General features: G+C 57.7%; 5 protein-coding genes across 5 annotated transcripts; 1 reads left to right on the forward strand and 4 right to left on the reverse strand.

Annotated features, from left to right (window-relative positions):
• Positions 1-1848: 1848 nt before the first annotated feature.
• Positions 1849-2172, reverse strand: LTHEOB_867 (Spry domain-containing protein; the record flags this gene model as incomplete). Its single annotated transcript, XM_035518172.1, has 1 exon — positions 1849-2172. The coding sequence occupies one exon, from the start codon at positions 2170-2172 to the stop codon at positions 1849-1851; it is 324 nt and encodes a 107-aa protein (XP_035369626.1).
• A 456-nt stretch (positions 2173-2628) lies between these two features.
• LTHEOB_868 (uncharacterized protein) lies at positions 2629-4382 on the reverse strand (the record flags this gene model as incomplete). Its single annotated transcript, XM_035518183.1, has 2 exons — positions 2629-4255; positions 4369-4382. 2 exons carry the CDS (start codon positions 4380-4382, stop codon positions 2629-2631), a joined length of 1641 nt encoding a protein of 546 aa, XP_035369627.1.
• A 352-nt stretch (positions 4383-4734) lies between these two features.
• LTHEOB_869 (Down-regulated-in-metastasis protein) lies at positions 4735-12735 on the forward strand (the record flags this gene model as incomplete). The annotated part of the gene is made up of 16 exons (XM_035518194.1): positions 4735-6107; positions 6156-6226; positions 6272-7131; positions 7228-7752; positions 7813-8083; positions 8129-8228; positions 8277-8522; positions 8565-8745; positions 8803-9995; positions 10050-10738; positions 10790-10878; positions 10954-11064; positions 11140-11190; positions 11245-11414; positions 11466-11619; positions 11665-12735. The coding sequence occupies 16 exons, from the start codon at positions 4735-4737 to the stop codon at positions 12733-12735; spliced, it is 7155 nt and encodes a 2384-aa protein (XP_035369628.1).
• Positions 12736-16475: 3740 nt separating this feature from the next.
• On the reverse strand, positions 16476-18800 carry LTHEOB_870 (Zinc finger C2H2-type protein; the record flags this gene model as incomplete). Its single annotated transcript, XM_035518206.1, has 3 exons — positions 16476-17788; positions 18104-18249; positions 18304-18800. The coding sequence occupies 3 exons, from the start codon at positions 18798-18800 to the stop codon at positions 16476-16478; spliced, it is 1956 nt and encodes a 651-aa protein (XP_035369629.1).
• Positions 18801-20208: 1408 nt separating this feature from the next.
• Positions 20209-22978, reverse strand: LTHEOB_871 (Protein transport protein; the record flags this gene model as incomplete). The annotated part of the gene is made up of 4 exons (XM_035518217.1): positions 20209-20826; positions 20880-21536; positions 21590-22576; positions 22631-22978. 4 exons carry the CDS (start codon positions 22976-22978, stop codon positions 20209-20211), a joined length of 2610 nt encoding a protein of 869 aa, XP_035369630.1.

Raw genomic sequence — 22978 nt, forward strand, 5'->3', positions numbered from 1 at the left:
ATATTTAGGTTCAAATACTTTTTTTTTCGTTGAGGAGCAAATTATGATGTTAAATATAATAAACAAATAATGAAGGCTTTATGTGGGTATAACGCCGCCCGCAGGCTAAACACCCCATGAGCTCCTGGAATAGACTTACATTACTAGAGAACCAAGTAAGCCAATGACATAAATAGCCGTAGAGCAAGCCTCCTTCCCCATGATTTACGCTTCTTTTCCAAAGCCGCACCTCTGCTCCCTGGACGTCCCTTAATGTCCGCTTCCTGTTCTGCCTCACTGTCTCGCCTCCGCCGCACCTTCCACTTCGCAGGTGGAACTTTCTGCCTCTTCAAGCAGCTTGGGCAGATGCTCCCAAAATCAAAGCGCTTTACTTCGTGCCCACCGCGAACTTGGTTGTTGCCAGATGCCTTGCGGTCCTCGGTGCATGTGTTGTAGGAAGCTAAATGCTGGCATGGCCGGTACTCGATCCGGAAGCGCTTGCACATGTTAAAATATGCTGTGGCTTCAGTACAGGGTTGTAGTGTCACACGTCAGCTTCGAATCTAAATCGACCGGTACTTATATGTGGCAAATCTGAAGCTACGTTGTCAAGTGATAGTCAAGATTCGTGCGTTGGCGGCACGCAAACACACCTGGCCGTTTATTACGCGTCTTTTTGGCAGACACGGCGCTTGAATGAACCACCTGGTTGATATTCTTGCCCTCCCCTCGCGTCGGGCCTCGATCATTTACCATGTGCATAAGCCACAAGACCATCTATTCGTGCGGCTGCGTCGAGCGCAAGCAAATGATCGACCTCTGTGAAGGCATCGTCTACGAGAATGACTGCAGCAGCGTGCAGGACCAGATTCTCACTGAACACGGGAATTGCGCGTACTATCCGAAATGCAAAAACTCGATCCTCCGTTTGCTCAAATTGAAGGACTGTCGTCCATTACCGCCAGTTTCCACAGACGACGATGATGAAGACGTCCAGCAAAGTTCTCAAGCAGAGGGCCGTCCAGGAATGAGGTTCATTGATCATCTAACACATATGCGGTTGAGTCTCTCCTCCGGCGAATGCGACTTTGAGATCGATCCGCCGGCACCGTGGAGAGTACTCCACGTCGAAAGAAATGAGAATGCAGTGGGAGAAGGCCGGTCCCTGGTGATTCTGGAGGCAAAGGACGCTGATATACGATGTTTGTCTCCTTCTGTAGTGGATGTGGAAAGCGAGCCGTCTTCAGGCAGTGTTGCATCCAAATCACCGGAGCGCAAACCACTCGACCCAAAAGATGCCGCGGAGGGCTGGTGTGAAGTCGATGGAATGACAGCAGACCTGATGTTCTAGAAATGATAGCAATCACAGTTGTGGCCTCTGCGCAAGCTAGGCAATAGTTTCGTCTATAAATCTGCAACCTGTAACGCCAGGGCCGAGCAGCTTCGGCCAGGTATCATGACAAAAGATGAAAAGTTTGAACGCCCAACTAAGTTATCTCCCATTCCATCTACAGCTCCTTCGCCGCTATCTCCCTCGTACAGCCGGTCGTTCCGCGTGCGTAGCTCCTTCGCCAACCTCTCCACGATGGGCTCACTCTTAATCTCGAGGGTCGCCTTCGACTTTCTGTGTCCAGCAAACAGAGAATTGACAGAGAGGGTGGGTGAGTCCCCTTTCAGGACACGAGGGCGAAGATAAAACGGCGTCTGCTGCTCTCGGCCGTTAGAGTCGGCGGCGGCAAGAGCGGCATTTCGCCCCGATCACATCACCGTAACGCTCGCAAATCGGCGGAGCACTCATCGAGGCGACGCTACGACGTTCACCCCGGTGGTTTTAGCGGCGGAAAGCTGCTGGTCGACTTTAGCTGCTGCTTATTTTGCTGCAGGTGTAGGCTCACCCTTTGGAGAAGAAGATGGAGACGTGGATCCTGGCGACATGGACGACGAGCACGGGGACAGTGGGCCCGCCGCTAGCGAAATGGGCACGACGTCCTCGTCTTCGTCCTCATGCGTTCCCCTCTTGCGCTCGAGCTCATCGTGCGCCTTGCGCGTGCAGCTGGGGCATTTGCGTGTGAGGTGCTCGAAGCGGGTGTGGATTTGGCTGCAGTTGCCCTCGTTGTCGGCGTAGCAGAATTCAATTATGTGGTCGGGCTTGGTGTGGCCGCAGCTGTAAACCGTGGTTGGGGATGTGCACATTTTGTTGGATTGTTGATGTGTGGTGAATAGTGTTGGGATCCGAGGGGGTGCTACTACTACTTGTAGAAACCGAGGAAAGCAAGGGAGAGACGGCAGTGGAGTGAAGCATTCAAGAAACGGCTATGCAATTTAACTGGTTGCGAGAGCAGGTGCCACTAAGGGTCCATCGACGACGTGGTGTCGTATGATGGGAGCGGCCATGAATTCGATTTGGCGCCCGTGTGCGGAGGCCTTCTCATCACCGTCGCACTGCGTCATCGCCACACGGCTGCTACATATCACAGAGAGGAAACGTGCATGATTGCAAAGGGTTCGTCGATCGGTCGATGCGCGTTGGCGTCGGGATTGGGTATACATACTCTCAGCGCCACGTCAGGTGCTTTTGGCGTGTCTGCTTTCCCCTCACGCCAGCTCGCGTTAAGCGCGGCAGCCTGCACCGCCTCACCTTATTTAGCCCTACTCCTCAATCGAAAAGTCGTACTCCTTAAAGGCGGCTTTGAATGCTTCAGCGTCGCCCACTTCATCCTCGTGCGTCTGTGCGCACTCGCGCCAGTCCACTCTGCTATCCAATCCCAACAGCTTGGCCAACACCCGTCGGCCGAACTGCAGGTCGAAACGGAACGACGCATCGAGCGGTAGTATCAGACTCGTCTCCGTGCCTTCCGACCCCTCCGTCGCGGGGCGCCAAATCTTAAGACGGAAGAAGTCGTTGCCCTCCTCGAATCCGTCACCTACATCCTTCTTTTCGAGCTTAGGGTAGCTCTCGTTCTGCGCCTGAACCTTGAATGCCGCCTCCACCAATCCACGCTCGATCAGGTCGACCGGCACGGGGAGAAATTGCCAGTGCGTGTGCACTCCACCCAGCCTGCTGACCTCCCACGTGACGGCACCGAGTTTGGAGTTGCTGGTATCTGCGACCATTTTCTGCAATGCCTTGCGGTAGCGCTCCATCTCGTCGAACGTGCTTTTGCGGCTTTGTTCGTCATCGATGGCAGCGATAGTCGGCGAATGCGCCAGAGGAATGATGAGGACGTGGCAAGGTATCTTCAGGTCCGGGGCGTACGTAGTTGTAGTAGTCAGCGGACCTTTTGGTATGGTGAGATACACTTCATTGCCGATAGATGTGATCAAGTGAGTGGCGATGGTTGGGTTCGACAGGCAGAAGAAGCACTCGCTTTGCGACGGGGGTGCTGGGCGCTGGCGCTTGTTCCCGCGCTTGCGACGGCCCTCGTCCGTGGAAAAGCGATAGTTGGATTCCTGGCTGGGCTGCGGCCTCTTCTTGCCCACGAAGGAGAGAGGCGACGCCGTCGTACCGGGAGGAATGCTCACGGGAGGAGCGGCTTTGGGGTCGATGGAGAAGGCATAGATCCACTTGGCCTTGTTGGAGTTGCCGTACGATCCGAGGCTAATGAAGCGAGTGATACGGTAGCCGTCGCCCGCATCTTCGGTGGGCACATGGAAGAATGGTTCGCGCTCGTAGAAGGCGGTCGGCGTTGTGGAAAAGTGGTAGCGCGGCTTGAGGGTAGTGCAAAGGTCCGCTACGCACTGCTGCTGAGACGGCTTGCCTGCAGGATCGACGTTCAATTCGACCTTTGAGCCGGTCTGGACATCGGCGGGCCATTCGCCTGTGACGAGTATATCGGCGGTGTTGGCGCCCTTCAGGGCGCGAGCGTCGTCTTCTCCATAGTAGGGCGGGTACTTGTCCTTGGAGACGCCTGCGGCGATGTTGGGATCCAAGGAGCCCCCGAGGGCGACGATGCGGATTCCTTCGGCGGTCTTTAGGGTGCTACGCTTGCCCAGGAAGTAGAGATTCGAGCATAGCTCACCGCTCGAGCCGTCGAGCTTGTGGGTCACCTTTTCGGGGAGAGACTTGGAGCCAAGAGCGAAGTAGATGGGCAGCGGGATATCGATTTTCCCGGCAACGAGGTCGGCCTCGTTCTTCTGATCTTCGGCTGTGGCAACCTGCGGATCAGCGAAGAGATCGCCGGCCACGATAGCAAATGCGAAATTGTTTTTAGCGTGCAGTCCAGCAACCTTCTTGAAGACCTCTGGAAACTGGCCGTTGACGCCGCCAATGACCACGCTGTTCCCGTTAGAGATACCTGCACCTAGGTTTTGAGCAGGATAACGCAGGATGGATTGTGCAAGAAATAAGCTAGAAGACAAAGCAAGCGTATGAGTAGAAATTGAGCTTACATTTTCGAGGCCATGAGGGCGGTGGGTGAGACGTTGTTTTTCACGTTGGTGCGAGCGGGAGCTAGGGAATTGCAATGCGAGCTTCAGCTGCCGTATTCCATGCTGTGCCTGTAAAGGCTCGGAAAACAATAGCGGGCGAATGGCGAGAGATTGGGTTGGAGGTGAAGCTTGGTAGCGCACCGGAGGCGACGCGAGGGCTGGAAGAGGTAAGGTGCACGGCCGGCTTGGCACCGCAAGACGCTCGGGCCGGGCGGTGAGCGGGCGGCGGAGGCAGGTGCAATCCCCGACATAACTTTTTTGACGCCTGCAGTTCCCGCCGCCGCTGTTTGCCCGCACTCCCATAGCACCTTGGAGACCTGCGCAACCATGGCCGTCGTGTCGCAGGCCAAGCGCAAGAAGACCGACAGGGTCTCCAAGCCCAAAAAAGGCGGCACCGAGTCGTCCCGCAAGCACCATTTCGAGTCCTTTTCCCAGCGCATCGCGAAGCTTAATATCGATCCCATCCGCCGAACTACGCGCCGCGTCGACGACCACGACCTCTCCAACACCACCTCCTACCTCAAGAACTCGTTCGAGGAATGGAAGGACCTCAATCTCTCCGAAAACTTCAATGCCTTTTCCCGCGAGCTCGACCCGCTCTGCGAGTCGCTTCCGCAGATCCTCCACCATGCCGACCGCATAATGGATCTGCTGATCCGCTACATCGAGAAGAGGGATGCGCTGTCGCTAGAGCCCCTGCTGAGCTTAGTGTCGCATTTTGCGCACGACCTGGGCGTGAGATTCGAAAAGTACTTTGCCCGCGCCGTGCAGACCGTGTGCCAAGTCGCCGCAAAGCACCCCGACATTGAAGTCATTGAGTGGAGTTTCACATGTCTGGCCTGGCTTTTCAAGTACCTTTCTCGGCTTCTCGTGCCCGACTTGCGCCCCCTGTACGATCTCATGGCCCCGCTGCTCGGAAAAGAACACCAAAAGAGCTTCGTTACCCGCTTCGCCGCCGAATCCATGAGCTTCTTAGTCCGGAAAGCCGGCGCTTCGTACCACAGAGACAAGGAGCCATTGCAAGTCATCGTGTCCCACGCTTTGAATGATCTCGAGGCATTAGCGCAACGGGATGACGCGTCACAGTACCAGCAGGGGTTGATGAGCCTCTTCGTGGACTCCGTAAAAGGCATACAAAACGGACTTCACTCCAGTGCGGAAGCCATACTCAAGGTGTTGCTTGAGCAGGCGCTGGCTTTCAAGGAAAATGACTCTCTCGTGCCTGGAGAGCGACCTGCGATGGACGTTGTTCAAGGCGTTCTCACGGCCACCATACACCACACAAACTCCGAGACGTTTAGACCGGTTCTACAAATAGTCTTAGACCAAATAGACGCTCCCGACCGAAGCAAGGATACCCAGATGCTAGAGAATGCTGCGCGTCTTTTGTTCACTGTGGCCGGCGTCAGGAAAGGAACCAGAGTTGCGGATTGGAGCTCTCTCATGCGCACAACATCGCATGTAGTGGCATCTGCGGAACATACGATAGCAGCGGCGGACTCTACCGTTGTTTCTGACGTTCTCGCAGCCTTGGCGGTGATCCTACAGCTCTGCCCTATGGACGTCGCCATCCCGCATCTACGCATCCTGGATACCATTTCGAGCGGCTCTTGGCAGCAGTCTTTTCTTTATTTCTGCAATTTCTTTTCTGAACTCGGAACGGACAGGTTCCAGAGCATTCTGCTTCCGCATTTTAAAAAGTAAGACGTTTTCCCCTTCCCCACATGCGCTGTGCTGATTTATTTCAGATTTATCGTCTCGAGATGGAGACAGGAAGAGCAAGGGCTTGCAATATTGCTTCCCCGCCTCGCTGGACGAGGTTGCTTCAAAAGTGCTCAGAATTCTCCTCTCACGTGCCCCCAAGCATGGCAGGAGAGCATAATCAATTCATTCAAGAAGCTAGCGGGCGCGACTCCTGCTCAGGCTGTTGTCGAGGGCGACGTGGCTCTCTGCAATGCTTACCTCGATATTGTCCGACTATCATCAGTCGATCCAGCGACCGAAGCGGAAATGTACAAGCATCTCTACGACCTTCTCTCCGGCTCTCTCGACGCAGATTTGAATGACCTCGCGCCCGAGGCAAAGTTAGGCGTAGGTGCCGGCTTCAAGTACGTCGCGGAGAACCAGAACGAAAAGTCGGAAGACAAGGCGTTGTGGGCTTCGTTGTGCTCGGCGTCAGCGAATCTCAACCGGTATCCAAAGTTCGCCGAAGCGATCCTGCGATATCTAAAGATTCACTCCAAAGGCCTCGACATGTCAGAGAATCACGTCGAGACCCTGGTCGATGCGGCCATCGAATCTCTCGGCTCGCCGTCGCATGATCTCCGTGCCTCGAGTCTGGAAATTCTGCAGCTCATCTACACCCTCAAACATGACGGTACCGAATCCGATCTTCTCTCCACAGCCATACTGATCGAAAGCACCCCCATCAGTATCCAGACCGCACGAACGGTGTCTATGAATATCCGTCGTCTCGCTGTGGGCTATAAGAATGCGGTTGATGACTCCTGGATCGCCCGTGCAATCCCTACCTTTTGCTTCGGTCTTCTCTATGTCAACTATACACAAGTCTGGGAGGATTCGTGCAGTGCCTTGAAGGAGATGTGTGAGACAAAGGAAGGCGAGACGGTGGTGTCGGAGCTGGCTTTCAAATGGCTCGAAGACGTGCCTCCTCAAGATCCGTCAACGCTGGAATCTCCCGAAAAGGAACCCAGCACGACTGCGGTAAATGAGTTTGAGTGTACTAACATCATGCATTTGTCGAACATCGCGAGACAAACCTTGGGATTGTTGGAAGACGCTGCGGAACGCCTCGTCCAGAACTTCAGGAACGAGCACAAGGAAGTCGTGTTCATCACAGGTCAGAGCCGGTCGCAAGCGCTGAAGGTCCTCAACGCCATTCCCCAGGTTGCTGAGAAGAAATCTCGGTCGCTTGTCCCCACACTCCTCCGATGGGCTACTGGCAATGCAAACGTTAGCGAAGACGTTCCAGGTGACGGCAAAGAACCTGTGCACGACGACGAAAACGACCAGTCCAGATGGGCCCGCAAAGACCAAAAGGCGATGCTGGGACTTTTCACGAAATTCACGAACCCAAAGGTCCTTTACAAGGCCGCAGACGTTTACTCTGCTCTGCTGACGCTGCTTGGAAACGGAGATGTGGAGATTCAGAAGTCGGCCTTGAAGGCAATCCTGACCTGGAAAACCCGCAGCATCAATCGTTACGAAGAAAATTTGATGAACATCTTGGACGACGCGAGATTCAGAGAGCAGATTTCCGTCTTCCTGGACCTCGGTCAGGACGATGATTCCATGAAGGATGAGGACCGTCCTGAAGTCATGCCGGTAATCCTGCGTTTGCTGTACGGCAAGGTCGTTGCGCGCGCTGGCACCAGCAGCGGAAAGCGCGGCCAAGAATCGAGGCGAAAGGCAGTTTTCATCGCGCTGTCCAAGTTTGGTGACGATGAGATTCGCCAGTTTCTCGACATCGCGCTGGGCCCTCTGGCCAACGTTTCCTTGACCGAGGAAAGCAGGCTACGGGAGGAGCCATTCGACTCGAATCTGATGGACGCGCGGAAGCAGTTCGGTCTCTTGAACATGCTGGAAGACATGCTCGATACCCTTGGCACGCAGATGGGTCCCTTCGCCGTGCAACTCGTCGACCCGGTCCTGTATTGTCTGGTCGCTGCTTCCAGAGAGTCGAGCAAGCTTTCACAAGCAGACCAGAAAGAGGCGTCGGGACTGTCCCTCCTGAACTCCATCCGACAAGTCGGCTTCCACTGCTTGAATGGTCTGTTTGCACACTGCGCAGAGTTTGAAAGGTGGGCAGAATACATTCCGACCATCCTTCACGAGCTTGTAGAGCCAAGGCTGGAGAAGTTGGCGGTCGAAACGGCGCAATCGGTGTCCGGCATACTTCGACTCTTCTCGGCGTGGAGCAAGTTTCCCCAGACCGCACCCTTCCTTGTGAAATACAACGGCGCTCTCCTGGACAAAGCCGTCGACTGCCTCGAGCTCAATTTCGCCAAGGAGCAGGTGAAGCTTTTTGTGCTGCGGGACATCCTCATGAATGTCATTGCCCTTGCCGAGGCGGATTCCATGGACGTCGATGAGCCGTCAGAGGGTAGCCCTGTATTCGTTCGGGATCACATACTCAGACCAAAGTCTGCGCATATCTTGAGCGCGATCGGCCGCGAGCTCCAAGGCAGCCCTAGCAAGGAGCTTCTCGATACTGGCGTGTCGACGGTTTCGCGACTTGCTCCTTTTGTCGCCGGCTCCGTCGAATCGGAATCCATGATTCGCATTTCCCTCTTCCTCCTGCAACAACCGACGAGAAGGGTCAGCCCGAGGACGAAGGGAGACCTCCTCAGCATTTTGCATAGTTTCCTTCCTCAGTGCGGGTTGGACGCCGATGCCGAGCTAACACGGGAGATCTACCGGGCCATCTGCTCGCTTTTCAGCTACTTCCAAGATCGGAAAAGTCGCGGCTTGCTTTGCAATATCTTGAACGATCTCGCACAAACCGATTCGAGCCTTTCCGAAGTCTCCAACCTCGCTACCGATCTCAATTCCTTTTCGGAGAGCAGGTTGGACGAACCCGACTTCGACCGGCGATCCAAGGCCTACTACAAGATCAACGAAGAGCGATACCAGGCTTTCACGATCAAGCAGTGGCTGCCGTTGGTCTACAATATGCTTTTCTACATCAAAGAACAGGAAGAGCTCATGCTTCGGATCAACGCCTCCTACGCTCTGAGAAGATTCGTGGAAGCTGCTGCGAGAGACGGCAACAAGGAACAGGAAGACTTCCAGCAGCTCATCACGGCGGCAGTCATTCCAGGCATCCAAAATGGCGTTCGGGAGAAATCCGAACTCGTGCGGGTCGAGTACCTTTCGGTACTGGCCCAGATTGTCAGGTTCTTCCCTTCCTGGCCCGTCGTCAGCGACATGCACGTCTTGCTCGTCGGGGACGATGACGAAGCGTCAATCTTCAGCAATATCTTGCATATTCAGCAACATCGCCGCCTCCGTGCGATGCGCCGGTTGGCGGACGAGGCGAGCAAGATCTCGAGTGCCAACATCAGCCACATTTTCATTCCCCTCATCGAGCACTTCATCTTCGACCGAGATGAAGATGATAGCGGCGCCGCCAACCTTGCTGGCGAAACAACCAAAACCATTGGTCTCCTGGCGCTGTGGCTGGAATGGCCGCAGTACCGAGCTCTGCTGCGCCGATACAGCCAGGGCGAAATGGACAAGACAACCATCAAGCTCCTGGGCGTCTTCATCGATAGCCTGAGCAAGGCAGCCGAGGCTAAGGGACTCGTTTCCGCGCCACGGATCGCTGACGCGGCTGACGAAGAGATGGTTGATGCGGACAGTCCTGAAGAAACGTCTGCGGAGAAGCTCAAAAAGGTCGGCCTCGCGCGAACGATGCCCAGCAAGGAGAAGCTGTCGACGGATCTGACAAACAACCTGCTCCCGCCGCTGGTCGCGTACATCCATAATAAAGATGAGTCCACCGTCAGCTTGCGTGTGCCCGTCGCCGTCATCGTCGTCAAGCTTTTGCGTCTTCTACCGGCGACGGAGTTCGCGGACCGCCTGCCGGCGGTGCTAATGGACATATGTGCCATTTTACGCAGTAGAGATCAACAGGCTCGTGACATGACACGGAGTACCTTGGCGGACATTTCGGCACTCATCGGGCCCGAGTACTTTGGTTTCCTGCTCAAGGCTCTCTGCACTGCTCTTCAGCGCGGATACCAGCTCCACGTTCTGTCTTTCACTGTACACTCGATCCTCGTCGCCATGACGCCAACGTTCAAGCCTGGCGAGCTCGATTACTGCCTGAATGATATCGTCTCGGTCGTAATGGACGACATTTTCGGCGTGACCGGCCAGGAAAAGGATGCCGAAGAGTACATCAGCAAGATGAAAGAAGTCAAGAGCAGCAAGAGCTTCGACTCGATGGAGCTCGTTGCCAAGACCACGACGATCAAGCACCTCATTCACCTCGTCGATCCGATCAGGTCGTTGCTGCTGGAGAAGCTGGATATCAAGATGGTCAAGAAGATCGACGAGCTGCTGCGCCGTATGGGGCTCGGCATCATGCACAACGAAGCCATCCATGACCGCGAGATCTTGGTCTTCTGTTACCAGCTGATCCAAGAGGTCTACAAGAGTAACGCCGACTCGACGAGGAACAAGGAGGAGGAAGATTACCGCACCCGCCGCTACCTGATCAACATGAAGGCGGCGAACAAGAACCCGAACAGGGGAGCAACCAGCTCACAAATCCACAAGCTTATCCGATTCTCTCTAGACGTCATGCGTTTCGTTCTCTCGAAGCACGAGGAGCTCAGAACGCCCTCGAACTTGGCAGGTTTCATGCCCGTCATCGGCGATGCCATCGTTTCCGGCCAAGAAGAGATCCAGATGTCGGCGGTCCGCTTGCTGAGCTCCGTGATCAAGGTCCCCTTGGAACAAATTGACAAAGATGCCCCGGTCTATGTCTCAGAGGCTGTGCGCATCATCCGCGGCGAAAAGGACACCAACACGGAGCTAGCCCAAGCATGTCTCAAGCTCATCTCAGCCGTCCTGCGCGAGCGTCGCAACACGTCGATCAAGGAAAAGGACGTCGCTTACCTACTGAAGAAGGTTCGGAACGACTTGGAAGAACCGGATCGTCAGGGAGTGACGTTCAACTTCCTCAAATCCGTTTTGGCACGCAAGATTGTCATCGTCGAGGTTTACGAGATCCTCGACACGGTCGCCTCGGTCATGGTCACCAATCAGACCAGGACGGCCCGGGACTTGTCGCGCGGAGTGTACTTCCAGTTCTTGATGGACTACCCGCAGAGCAAAGAGCGTCTGTCGAAACAGATTGCCTTCCTCGTCAAGAACTTGGACTACAAGTACAAGGAAGGTCGACAGTCCGTCATGGAGGCAATAAACCTCCTCATGTCCAAGCTCGGCGACGAGCTCGCCCAGGAAATTGCGGACAATCTGTTCGCGCCGCTCGTCCTTCGTCTAGTCAACGATGAGGACAAGGAGTGCAGAGAGATGGCTGGTCTCTTGTTGAAGAAGGTGTTTGAGAGGGCCGACGCTGAGCGCACCAAGAAGTTTGTCAACATCATGAAGACATGGCTGGAGCAGGAGGACCAGAGCCTGAAGCGCCGCCTGGCCATCCAATGCTTCACACTGTACTTCGAGGTGAAGGAAGGGCACGCTAAGGAGACAAAGTACGTCTTGCGCCAGGTTCCCGACCTGATCGACGAAGCACGCGAGCGGAAGGAAGAGGGCGATTGGGAGTTGATCTACTACTCATTGCAGGCGTTCGCGAAGCTGTGCAAGCTCTTGCCGTCGACGACGTTTGCCGTCAGCTCGCAGCCGATCTGGACCACCGTCCGCGGCTGCCTCACGTATCCGCATGCGTGGGTCAAGCTCTCAGCCGCGCGCCTCATCGGCCTTTACTTTGCCGACTTTGCCAGCCACAACGCAGCTGACGGATACGCCGAGATTCCGCTCGCCGGTTCGGGTGGCCTGCAGCTGGCCGCTGACGACATGCTCGACCTGACGAGCGCCAGCCTGCGCATTCTGCGCGTTCCAGGCGTCGGCGAGGAGCTCGCAACGCAGGCGGTGCGAAACCTCGTCTTCCTGGGCCGCTGCTTCGGCGTCAACGGGCTCGAGTGGAAGACGCGCAGCGCGGCCGACGAAGGCGCGCTCAAGGAGGCCGGCGAGGAATCGTCGTCATCCGACTCTGACGACGATGGCGAAGACGACGAGGCCGCTGTCCCTGATAAGCAGGCAACCACCCCGGCCCGGATCACCGCTCTGCATTATCTCTTCACGCGCCTCTCCCTCATCCTGCGCCGCGATCCCGCCACCACTCGGGCGCCCGCGCTGTTCCCCAAGACGGCGTCCATGACGCTGCTGGCGGCTCTGTGCAATGCGCTGCCCGCGACCGCTCTCGAACCGTCGCTGCCGACCATCCTCCTGCCCCTGCACAACTTGACCGACCCGTCCATCCCGCCGCCGCAGAGCTTGGACGAGGACTTCAACGAGGCGCAGAAGGGCCTGAGCAACACGGCGACCGAGGTCATGGGCCTGCTGCAGAAGAAGCTGGGCACCAGCGAATACTTGCAGGTGATGAACAAGGTGCGCGAGGGCGTGAAGCAGAGGAGGGAGGGAAGGAGGGTCAAGCGCGCGTTGGATCGCGTGGCGGAGCCCGAGCGGGCGGAACGGGAGAAGAGGCGCAAGAGGGAGAGGGGTAAGGAGAGGCGGAAGGAGAAGGGCCACGAGGCTAGAGGTCGGAGGAGGGGTTGGTGAGCGCGTGCGGGAGAGGTGCGACTAGTGCGGCGTTTGGCCCATGGTTTCGGCGAGTCACTTTGTAGCGTGCGAGTTGAAGGGCTTTCTTCGTACGAGGCATGTGAAGATCTGCAGAGGTCGGGGCATGTATTTCTGCATGGATTGGCGTTTTTTTCAGGCGAATAGCTGGTAGTCTCGCCCGATGGAGGAAAGAAAAGTGACATTTTATTTTTCAGCATGTGATTGTATACTGCTTAGAACACGGTAATTTGAAGTTTTTGTCATTGGTAGTATGGTCAGTAAAAGACTTCTTTTTTCGAACACGCCGCGATCGATATAGTGCTATCGGGGAGCTCTTGGTGATTGAGCTTCACATTCGATGTGCCAGCCACGCGCTTCGTCTTTTGCTGTATAAATGAAAATGCTCTTTGCATTATTCAGATTCAAGCCGCACATAGCTGGCGAACTTCCAGAAGGTGCTGAGAAAATAGCAAGGTCTATAAAAGACCACTGTATATGGTATAGGCAACCGCTACGGCGATCATCTCAACACGAATTGGTACAGGAGGAATAATAAGCCCCCCTCATACGCGTGGCTTGTCTCTCCCTCGGCTTCTTTTCTAGCTCGTGTTCCCCATCCTGCCCGCACAGTTCTCACTTGAGTTGAGATAGAGTTATCACTTAGCGCGAAGCATGTGTCAGGTTCATGTGAGCAAGAGGGAACGTGAGAGCCACACGCGCACACGCGCGCGCGCGCACACACACAGGCCGCCCGGCGACCGCTCTGGATCAACCTGCTCGGGAGCATCAGGATCGTCACGGGCAACAAGATGACCGCCACTCCCTCGACGATTCATGACTGATTCGACCCCTCCTCCCCGCATTGATGGGCCCCGAACTTTCCCATGGCGGCCGGTCATGACTAATGGAGGAGGGGGGGCCAGCTAGGACCACAGTGGGTTGCAGGAGACTGTATATCGTGAAGGATACTGCACTCTTCCTGCGTGGAAGTCGAAGTGAATTCCTGATGCAAAAGTAAAACTCCACGACATCCAAATGAAGACTCCCAACTACCCGAGTAGGTAAGCTGCGGTGGCTCCGACCAGCCGAATTGGGAAGACTCGACTCTCTTACAGTTTACCGTGCAGCGAAGCAGAGCATTTGAAGTACGCATGAAGCCAAAAAAAGGGAGATACTTGGGTGAAGAGATGGCACCAGAACCGAGCCCGTGCTCGCTCCGGGCTGAGCCCCGCCGTATATACATCACTGCATACAAGTCTGATGGCCTCGCCCGGGGCTGCATGGGATGATCTCTCTGCATGATCACGACGACGTCAGATGCATGATCGAAGTGTGCACGTTGTTCTGTGCTTCTCCTCGCCCTTCTCGCCGCTGGTAATCTGTTGTCAAGTGTTCTCGACCCATGGCCCCCGCACCAGCGGCCGGGGACGGAGAGAATGGAGCGCGGGTGTTCCCGGAGCTATAGCCTACTCTTGCTCTCTTCTTCACCTCCCCTCTACAAACGAGGATGTGGCGGCGCCTTGTTTTGCGTCAACGGAATAATTTCCCTTCTTCTTCCTTGGAAGAAGTAAAAACGGTGATATTCCGCGGCTACGGCGAACCGCACCGATGGGACGGGGGACCGTTTCGTATATGTGTGTATGCGCTGGCTGGGTCGTCTGACCCTTTTTTTCCCTGCCGATGACCGCAACCTTGGATGGAGAGATGCTGGGAAAAAAAATGCGGGAGGTGCCGCAACAGGTTAGAACAGGAACCGAAAACCAAAAAAGATGGCGTGTGTTGTCCACATCATCGCTCTCGTTCCCACTGATCATGATGCATGTCTGCACGTAAAAAGAGAACACACGAGTCGTGAGACGGATCTGCGCCAGGGAAGAGAGACCCACAGCGCATGCACGCGCACGCACACGGCAAGCGCCATTGGCAAAGCGGCGGCTGTGGTGATGTGACAGAACAGGTGGGTGGGTGTGCGTGAAGAAAAGCAGCCCAACAAACCGAAGCGGACAAGCCAGGGCCCGGGGCAACAACAGAACCCACAGCTAAGCCTCGCTCGCGACGCCTCACGATGGTTCCTGTCCTAGGCGAGGCGGAGCATGGCACGCATCACGAGGACAACAGTGTTTGTTTGTTGTCGATGCGTTGTGATGGGCGCCAAACTTGTGGGGGTTCCGGCGAACGAGGTCCCCACTTAAGAAGGGAACCGCCAGGGTTGATGGTACCAAAAAAAATCCCACCGCCCATCCAGTCTTGGTAGCTCCCTTCTGCCTCGCTCTTGTCTCACCGACTATGTGATGAAAGCAACGACGACGAAGCCGATCATGATCTTCGATCAGGTGGAGAGGTCCGTCTCGTCCTCGTCCCCGCCCACTTTTTTTTTTGTTTGTTTCGCTGCTGCAACCGCCGTAGCCTCTGCAAAAATAAGAACGGCCGCTATGAGCGGGCCAAGACACACGAAACCGTAGTAAGCGTGTAAGCGTGTAAGCACTGCATAATTCAGACTCCGGCAGCCATTATGCGTATGAGGTGAGACAGGGACAGGCACCCGCGCCGCAAACACACAATGCCGCAAACAGCCGAAGATCCCGAAGGCCGGGTGGAGGGGGAGCACGAAGCGTGAGGCGAAGGGACGAGTCGAGCGGGCGTCGGTGGTGGCGGCGATCTTACACAACACACGCGTCTCCACCCTCAACACGCAGAAAGCCGGACGGACGTAGCCGAAGGATCTTCACCGCAAGAACCCGACCGCGTGGTGGAGGCTTCGCTGTTGTCGAGTCGTTTGGAGAACGGGGCCGGCGCGTCATACGTCGATCAAACACACAGACACACCGTCATTCCCATCGTACGAGCCTCACTGCCCTCAGCTCGCATCTCCGCGCCCGGTACCTGACACGTGATCGCATCCATTGCCTTCGTCGAGAAGCTATGTCAAGAATATCCAAAGAGAAGAGGAAACATGTCTGTCAACATTTGTATATGAAGAGGAAGAAGCGAAAAAGACTGTATGCCTCCCCCCCCCAGAACGCTAACCGCCAAGTCGCCGACATTAAAACCTCCCATCTCAAGAATATTGCAGAGACGCGCGCGCGAGAGTAGCAACACAATGACAAAGCGGAGAGTTGGCTAACGACGAGCAATCTGGAGGTAGCGGATAAGGGGAGAAGAATTGTAGAGAGCCACAAGAGGTACTCCAAATCCAAAAAAGCAAACAGCGCCAAGCCGTGAAAGAGACGAACGAAGGAGTAGCTGGGAAAGTAGAAGAGAAAATCGTGTATAATCGAACGCATCGAACAAAAGAAGATAAAAGAAGCCCATCGGGACACATTCATCCGCCCAGTGCAAGAAACCCTTGCTGAAGCAAGCACGCGGTGGATAACGTACTTGCCACCTCGATGCAACCCTTGTGAAACGGGAAACCCCCAAAATACCAAAGAAATGCAACCGTAACAAGCGCATGCTAGCAGTAGATAGAGCGATGGAAACACAAAAAGCACAGTAAAAAAACAGCTAAGAAATTCGACAAAGCCATCCTCTCTCATGGGTATCACATTGCGCACCAATGATGGATTTCTTCGTCGTCTCATAACAGGAGAAAAAATCGTGAAATGGTACGTTTCGTTACGTCATGTCGGATCGTGAGTTTCGGCGAGCGTTCTTTGGAGAGGAGCGAGGGGTAAGAGCGGTTTGCGAGAAATGATCATATCCGGGGCTCAGACGAGTGCGAAGCCGTGTTTTTAGTTCTATCAGGCCCGGTTCGTGGGACGTTCGCCCGTGGCAACCGCCACGAGAGCCTCCAACCTTCTCATGTCGCCGGGTCCGTTTTGGCCCTGCTGGTGACCGCCGAATGCCGTTGCCGTTTGTCCGTGCGCATAGGGTGGCTGGGTTCCAAAGTGGTATCCCGGATGCGTCGGGGGGCGCTCGTTCGCTGCCTGCGGCGGCTGGGGAAAGGTGAACTTCGCGGGGTCCTCCATGTGCATGCTGGATGGCCGCTCCTCCACGTTTCCGTTGTTCTGCACAATCACCGGGTAATACTCGCCCAGTGACGATGTCGACGGCGTGGGCACGCCTTCGCTGCTACTAGAGTCCTCCGGAGAAGTTCTTTGGTTCCTGTAGGCGTGTTGCTGGACCTGTTGCTGGTGCTGGGGAGCGTGTTGAAGCGGCCCCATGTACCAGGCTTGTCGTTTGTTCCTGCGTGGTGTCGTCGGTTGCGTGGGATCCTGCGAGCTGTGACTTGACTCGCCTCCCGTTGAAGGCCGGCTGAGGTGAGTTAGCGGAGGTGGAGGAGCGGCGCGGTTCGCCGAAAAGGTCGGGTGCGGAGCTGTTGTCGGCCTCTGGGATTGCCCTTGATCTCTACTGCTTCCAAAGCTAAACCACGAGCCGGGTTCTCGTGGTGGTGTTGAGTTTGTAATGTCTAGTTTGTGAATTCCTCTTTGTAGCGAAAGATCCAGAGAGCTGTGGTGGTGGTGATGACCCCTGTGCTCGCGAACGTTCGGCGTCGAGGGTTCCATCGCTGCCGGCCGGTTCGGCTGGTCGACCTGCATCGGACTCGATGGGCGCTGGGTGGTGAGCGACGGCGGCGGCGGCGCGTGGTCGAACGACTCTATCCCGGGAAGACGGGTTACTTGACTCGAGGCGGGCTGGTTGGCGGCAGGCTGGGATGAGAAGGATGGTTGTGGCGCATCTGGAGTCTGGTAGTAGCTCAGGCCGCTCGTGGCCGGTCTGGGAGTCAGGGCAGAGTACGTCCCGGGGTGCCATGTTCTTCTCCGCCAATCAGCATCGGAGCTGACGGACTCGCGTCGGGAATCGCTGGAGAAAGTCGAGCCGGTGGGACTGTTGAGGAAGCTTCCGGTGTTGGAGTAGTTGGAGGGGGTGGACGACGTCAGCGGGCTGATGTAGGGAGGTGGGTAGTTGGTGCCGGGAGGTCCCTGGAACGGGTTCCCGCTGCCTGAAGGGACGGACAAGCGACGCCCAGGAACGTGGCCGGCCCACGTGACTGGCCTCTGTGCGGTTGAGGCGGGGGAATCGATGCCGGAGGGATATCGAGGACCTGGACTACCTGTTGCGGGTGAAAACGTTGCTGATGTTGGCGTACTGAATCCACTTGGCGACTGGCTGCCGAGGGCGGGATACTGACCACCAGGATTGTATGTGTCTAGCGTCAGCCGTGCTCGCGCAGCTCCGTCGCCTGCCATGGCGAGCGGAGCGGGCCGTCGGCGGACGTCATCTCGGTCGCTTGTATTCGAACTGGTCGAAGCAATGCTAGAAGCCGACAGATTCCGGCTGTGCCCTCTACTATGCGCGCCTCCGCTACTAATGGTCGAGGCGCGAGAGCGGCTGTTAGGAGGGCGCACGCGATCCGTTCGGATCTGACGCTGGAATCTCGTGCCGGTTGCCGCTAGGGAATCACCGGGGATGTCCTCGTTTACGTGGACGGTCTGGGCATGCTGACGAAGATTGTCCAAGCGCGAGAAGCGGCGATTGCAGTGGCACTGAAACGGCCGCTCGCCGGTGTGCTTTCTGGAATCCTGTCAGTGGCGCGCGGTGGCTGAGGGTGTGACGCGTGCGACGTACCTGATGTGCCTGGCCAGATGTTCGCTTCTGGTAAAGCTCAGCTGACAAGGAGGGAAGTCTGTGCAGAAGAAGCGCTGGCCCTTTTTCTTCTTGGTCGGCCGGTTGTCGCTGTTGACGCTCTCGTTCTCGGAGGCGGCGTGGCCATCCTCGTCGTCCATCACAACATCCTGGTTGTCGCCGGAGCGGGTCGAGTTGTCCGAGTTGCCGCGGCGCAGCGTGCTGTTGCGGGCCTGCTTCTTGGACTCCGGGGCAGCGGCCGAGGGGTCTGCGGGCAGCGGGCGCTGGCCGGCCAGGCCGCTGAAGCTGTCGCGGGTAGGCGTCTTTGCCGACTGCTCGTCGAGTTGACGCTGGTCGTGAGGGTGGTGGTGGAGGTGGTGGTGGTCGGCGCCGAAGAGCTTGTTCGGGCGCGGCGTGGTCGGGGTCGTCTCCTCGCCCGAGTGGCCGGGCGGCGGCTCCGGGACGGTCAAGGTGGTGTTGACGGCGCGAAAGCCAGACATCGTCAGGGCGATGATGGGCTGCGGGGTGCGAGGCTATTATTACCGCGCTGCGGCCGGGAGCTGGGAGCTGACGGTGAAACGCCAAGTCTTACTTGCTTCCTTCGGTGACACGAGCACACTGAGGATCACCGCCCGGAGGCCAGGCGGCCGGAAATGTCTGGTGTGTTCGGGAGCGGTTGCAGGTCGTCGGCGGCGGGCCACGAGACGGCGCTTCGCGGACTGGGGGGGATCGAGGGCGTGCGGATGCGGTAGCTAGTCTGTACAGGCGCTGGTCGCATCGGCATCCGGCCTGGAGTCGCACGCGCTGCGGAGCGCGCTGGTGGAGGTGTGTCGAGGCTGGTGTCGCTCTCAGGCGTGTATCATGGCATGTGCAGGCGTGGGCGGGGGTTGTGACGCCTTATCGCGGCGCTTGAAAAGATCCCCGCCACCAGCGGACGATCGGAAGGCGCGGTGCGCACGGGCAGGGCGGCTGCGGTGCGGCTCTGGGTGATGGCGGGCGCGGAGGGTGCGCGCGGTGGCCGTGGGCGGAGGTGGTGATGAGATCAGAAGGCAGGCAGAGGCGGCAAAGCAGCAGCTGTCAGGCCAGGGCGAGGGCTGGAGTACGGCACAGGCTGCGCGTCGGGCTAGTCAGCGATTCGGCCATGCATGCAGCGAGGGGTTACGTCCGCCGCCAGACGGAGAGGGGCTGGTTGGGGCGCGCTGCTAGCACGAGCCGTTTTAGCGCAGATCTAGCGGCTTCGGCCAGCAGCGCAGGCGTGGCGAGCAGGCACCGCTCCTCTCGCAGCTGCTGGGAGCGGCCTGCTGCTGAGAAATGCGCAGCCGTGGCGTAGCATCAACCTTGCACCCTCCCCACCACGCCAGCCGCCCGGCCGCGCGCCCACGAGCCTCAATGGCCAGCCTGGGCCCAGGGCAGCCAGCCCGCTGATGCGAGCGCCGCGACGAGGCCTGCCGCGCGCCTCCACTCGCACTGGCATGTGAAACCCCGTCAGCGCCCTGGTGCGGGTGCCCGCGGCGTGGCAGGGCGCGGCAGACCGAGCGCCGGTGGGGCCCGCGCTGCGAGAAACACGGTGAGTCGGCAGCATCGACGAATCCCTCCACCTGGCGCCATTGGCCCAGGAACCAATATGCAAGGGCGCCTTCTGTGCCTCGCCTAGCACCCCTCCGGCTGCGATACGCGACCTCGCAAAGATTACCCAACGTCTGACTCGGGTGCCTGCTTCGTCTGCACCGCACCTGCGCAAGGAGGCTCGTCAAGGGCATTTATTTCGAGTTTCGAACAACGCTGTGCTACAAACACGCTCGTCGCTCACCGCCATGCGCCGCCCTCTTCTCCGTAAAAACAACACTCCCTTTTTCCCTGCCCTGCCCTGCATTACCTGCCTGCTCTATTGCACCACCTGCCATCGAGTTAGTCCGGCCATGTCGACAGGATCAAGGGGGGCGCTGGAGGACTCACCTTCTCCCTTAGCATGCCCAGCCATTGTTGCAGGCTGACACCCTGGTCCGCCCGGTCCTCCACTAGCAGCGTCTGCGCCCACAGCTTCAGGCTCGGGTCGCCGTCCTCCCTGATGATGTACAACGTCGGCACCGTGATGCTGCCCACCCCCTTCATCCGGTGGTCCTTGCTCTTGTCCACCACCGCCCGAACCCGCTCGTTCATCTCGTTGTCCAGGATGGGCATGGTGGACTTGCCCTGCTTGATGCCGTTCTTGTCGTCGACGCCGAAAACATCGATGAGCAGCTGCGGCACCGCGTCGCGCCCGATCCAGATGAACTGGTTGACCCCGTCGTCGATCAGGTACAGTCCGTACGACACGATCCGTTCTGAAGACAGGTTCAACGGCGGCGGCAGCAGAATCTCGCCCGTCTCGGGGTGCGGGACCCCAGCGTCGTCGGGCATGTCGTGCAGAGAGTAGAAGCGCGGGTAGATGTACTGGATCATCAGCGGGAGCGGCAGCGTCGACAACAGGCAGAGAGCTGCGGCGCGGAGGTCCGAAGGTATTTGTGCGGATCTCCGAAGGCCGACCTGTCGTCGCGTGTCAGTGCATCGTCACGGCAGCGACGGAAGTTGTGACTTACGTTCTTGATGAGTCCCAGGAAGAGAACGGGCAGCGCCCGCAGGTTGGCGGGCAGTTGGAGACCACCGCCGATGTTTCCTCCCGCCAGCTCTTTCTTGTATGTCTGCAAGATCTCAATGACCTTGCTCTGGAGAGCGTCCCTGGCGGCATCCAATCCACTTCCCAGAGCTCTTTCCACGGCCTTGTGGCTGAAGTAAGCAGTGATTGCCTGCGCGTCCGCCGAGGAATAGACGCTCGCCAGGTTGTCCGTGGTCGGGATTGCGAGAGTGAGGACTCTTATCCTCCGCTCGCCGTTGCAGGTGGTGTGGAGCACGGCAGTCTGCATGCAGACGAAGGGCTTCGTCAACGTCTCGTCGATGGCGACCTCCACCACGTAGGCTTGGTCACGGGGGAAGGCGGGGAACGCGCAGAGATCGGAGCTGCGGTTGAAGAAGTTTCCGTAGAACGTGCTCATGCGCAGGCCGGTAGTAGCACGCACGCGCAACACCGCCTCCAGACCGATTTCGGACGAGAGGTAATCGCTGAACTCACGGGCAAACTTGATCGCGTCCTCGCTCCTCGCGGCGTTCCACCCGGGATAGAACCAGGTCTGGCCTCCGGTGTATCTCGGCAGATTCGATAGTGTGGCCACGTCCTGGTACTGAGACGAGAATAGGAACTGAGAGTGTGTTAGCCTCCGCGATCCGCAATGTGAAGCATCAGTCCACCTACCATGTCGATCGAAACCTGGTTCTTGGAGCACTCCACCGCAAAGGACTTGTAGAAGCTATTCGCGGTCTGCAAAAGCTTTCCCTCGCCGCTGGTGCCGAGGACCTTCTTGTCCTCGCGCATGTCCAGCTTGCCGTAACCGATGTTGGGGAGAGACGCGCTGAGGACCGTGATCTTTCCGCCGACGGGCGAGATGAGCTTGTGGCCCGCACGCAAAGCGGATCCCATGGCGGAAGCTCCGTTCTGGGTGTCTTGGAACATGGACTGGAGCTTGCCGAGGAAAGTCTCGATGTTGGCGCGACTTTCCGCGAGGTTCACCAACAGGTCTTCGGGAGTAGGCAGGAAAGGCTCGTCAAGGTCGCTGACGACGAGCATTCTGGGGTCGCTGCTTTCGCTTCCGTCGCGGGGAATCGAGAAGTAGTGGAGGCTGGAGTCCACAGCCATGAAACCGAGCCTCGTCCTCCTGTCCGCGTTGGGGATTCTGTCCAAGCTCTCTAGGATGCACCTGGCGGCCGTTGCCAAGAGACCGTTGGTGACGGCGGCGTAGCTGACGTCGAAGAGGAACAAGTAAACCAGCGGCTGCGGGGGCCGGACCATGTATTCCTGAGGCGCCACGAACTCGACGACGGAATAGTTCAGCTCGGGCCTCTGCCACCTGTCCACACTCTGCTGGGTCGCTGCATCCCAATCAAAGGCCTGAGGGACGTCGTTGGTCAGGTTGCACATGTTGCAACGCCAGCGGTGGCCGTGGTCGAGGAAGGTCGCGAACGGGTTGATGTACGAACGACACCTCCGACATCTCGAAATGACCTGGTCGGGGACCACCGGGACCGGATCCTCGGCATCGTGTAGGGCGGCGTACGGCTGGATGACAAGGGCCAGCGGTAGGCGGGACTTCTTCAGCAGCGAGTGGGTGGTGGGGATGGTGTTCAAGGTCGAGCGAACGTACTTCGGAGGGCAATTGGCGAACTCGGAGGGCGTGACGCTGGTCTAGGCGAGAGTCAGTCGTGCGCGTGCCCTGCCGAGCTGGCGGAGGCAACTTACGTTAGGCGGCAGGTTGATAGGTGGCGGCGGCTGGTCGAGCTCATAGACGTTGAACGGGGCGCTCATGAGATCGGTCGTGACAAGCTGATTAAGCGCGGACTGCTGCGGCGGCATCTGCGGCGGCATCTGCTGCATGGGTTGCATCGGCTGCTGCGGCTGCATCATGGGCTGCTGAGGCTGGCCGCCCAGGTTCATCTGGCCGAATTGACCTGCCAGCGGGTCAAGCTGCGGCGCGCCCACGGGCGGCGCCGGACCCTGGCCCGCAGCATTCGCGCCGAAGTCGTAGGCCTGGGCGGCATAGGCACGCTTCTTCTTGTGATGGGCGGCCGGTGCGCCCTGGTAGTCCAT

The sequence above is a fragment of the Lasiodiplodia theobromae genome (assembly GCF_012971845.1).
Source record: "Lasiodiplodia theobromae strain AM2As chromosome Unknown scaffold_2, whole genome shotgun sequence".
NCBI lineage: Eukaryota > Fungi > Ascomycota > Dothideomycetes > Botryosphaeriales > Botryosphaeriaceae > Lasiodiplodia > Lasiodiplodia theobromae.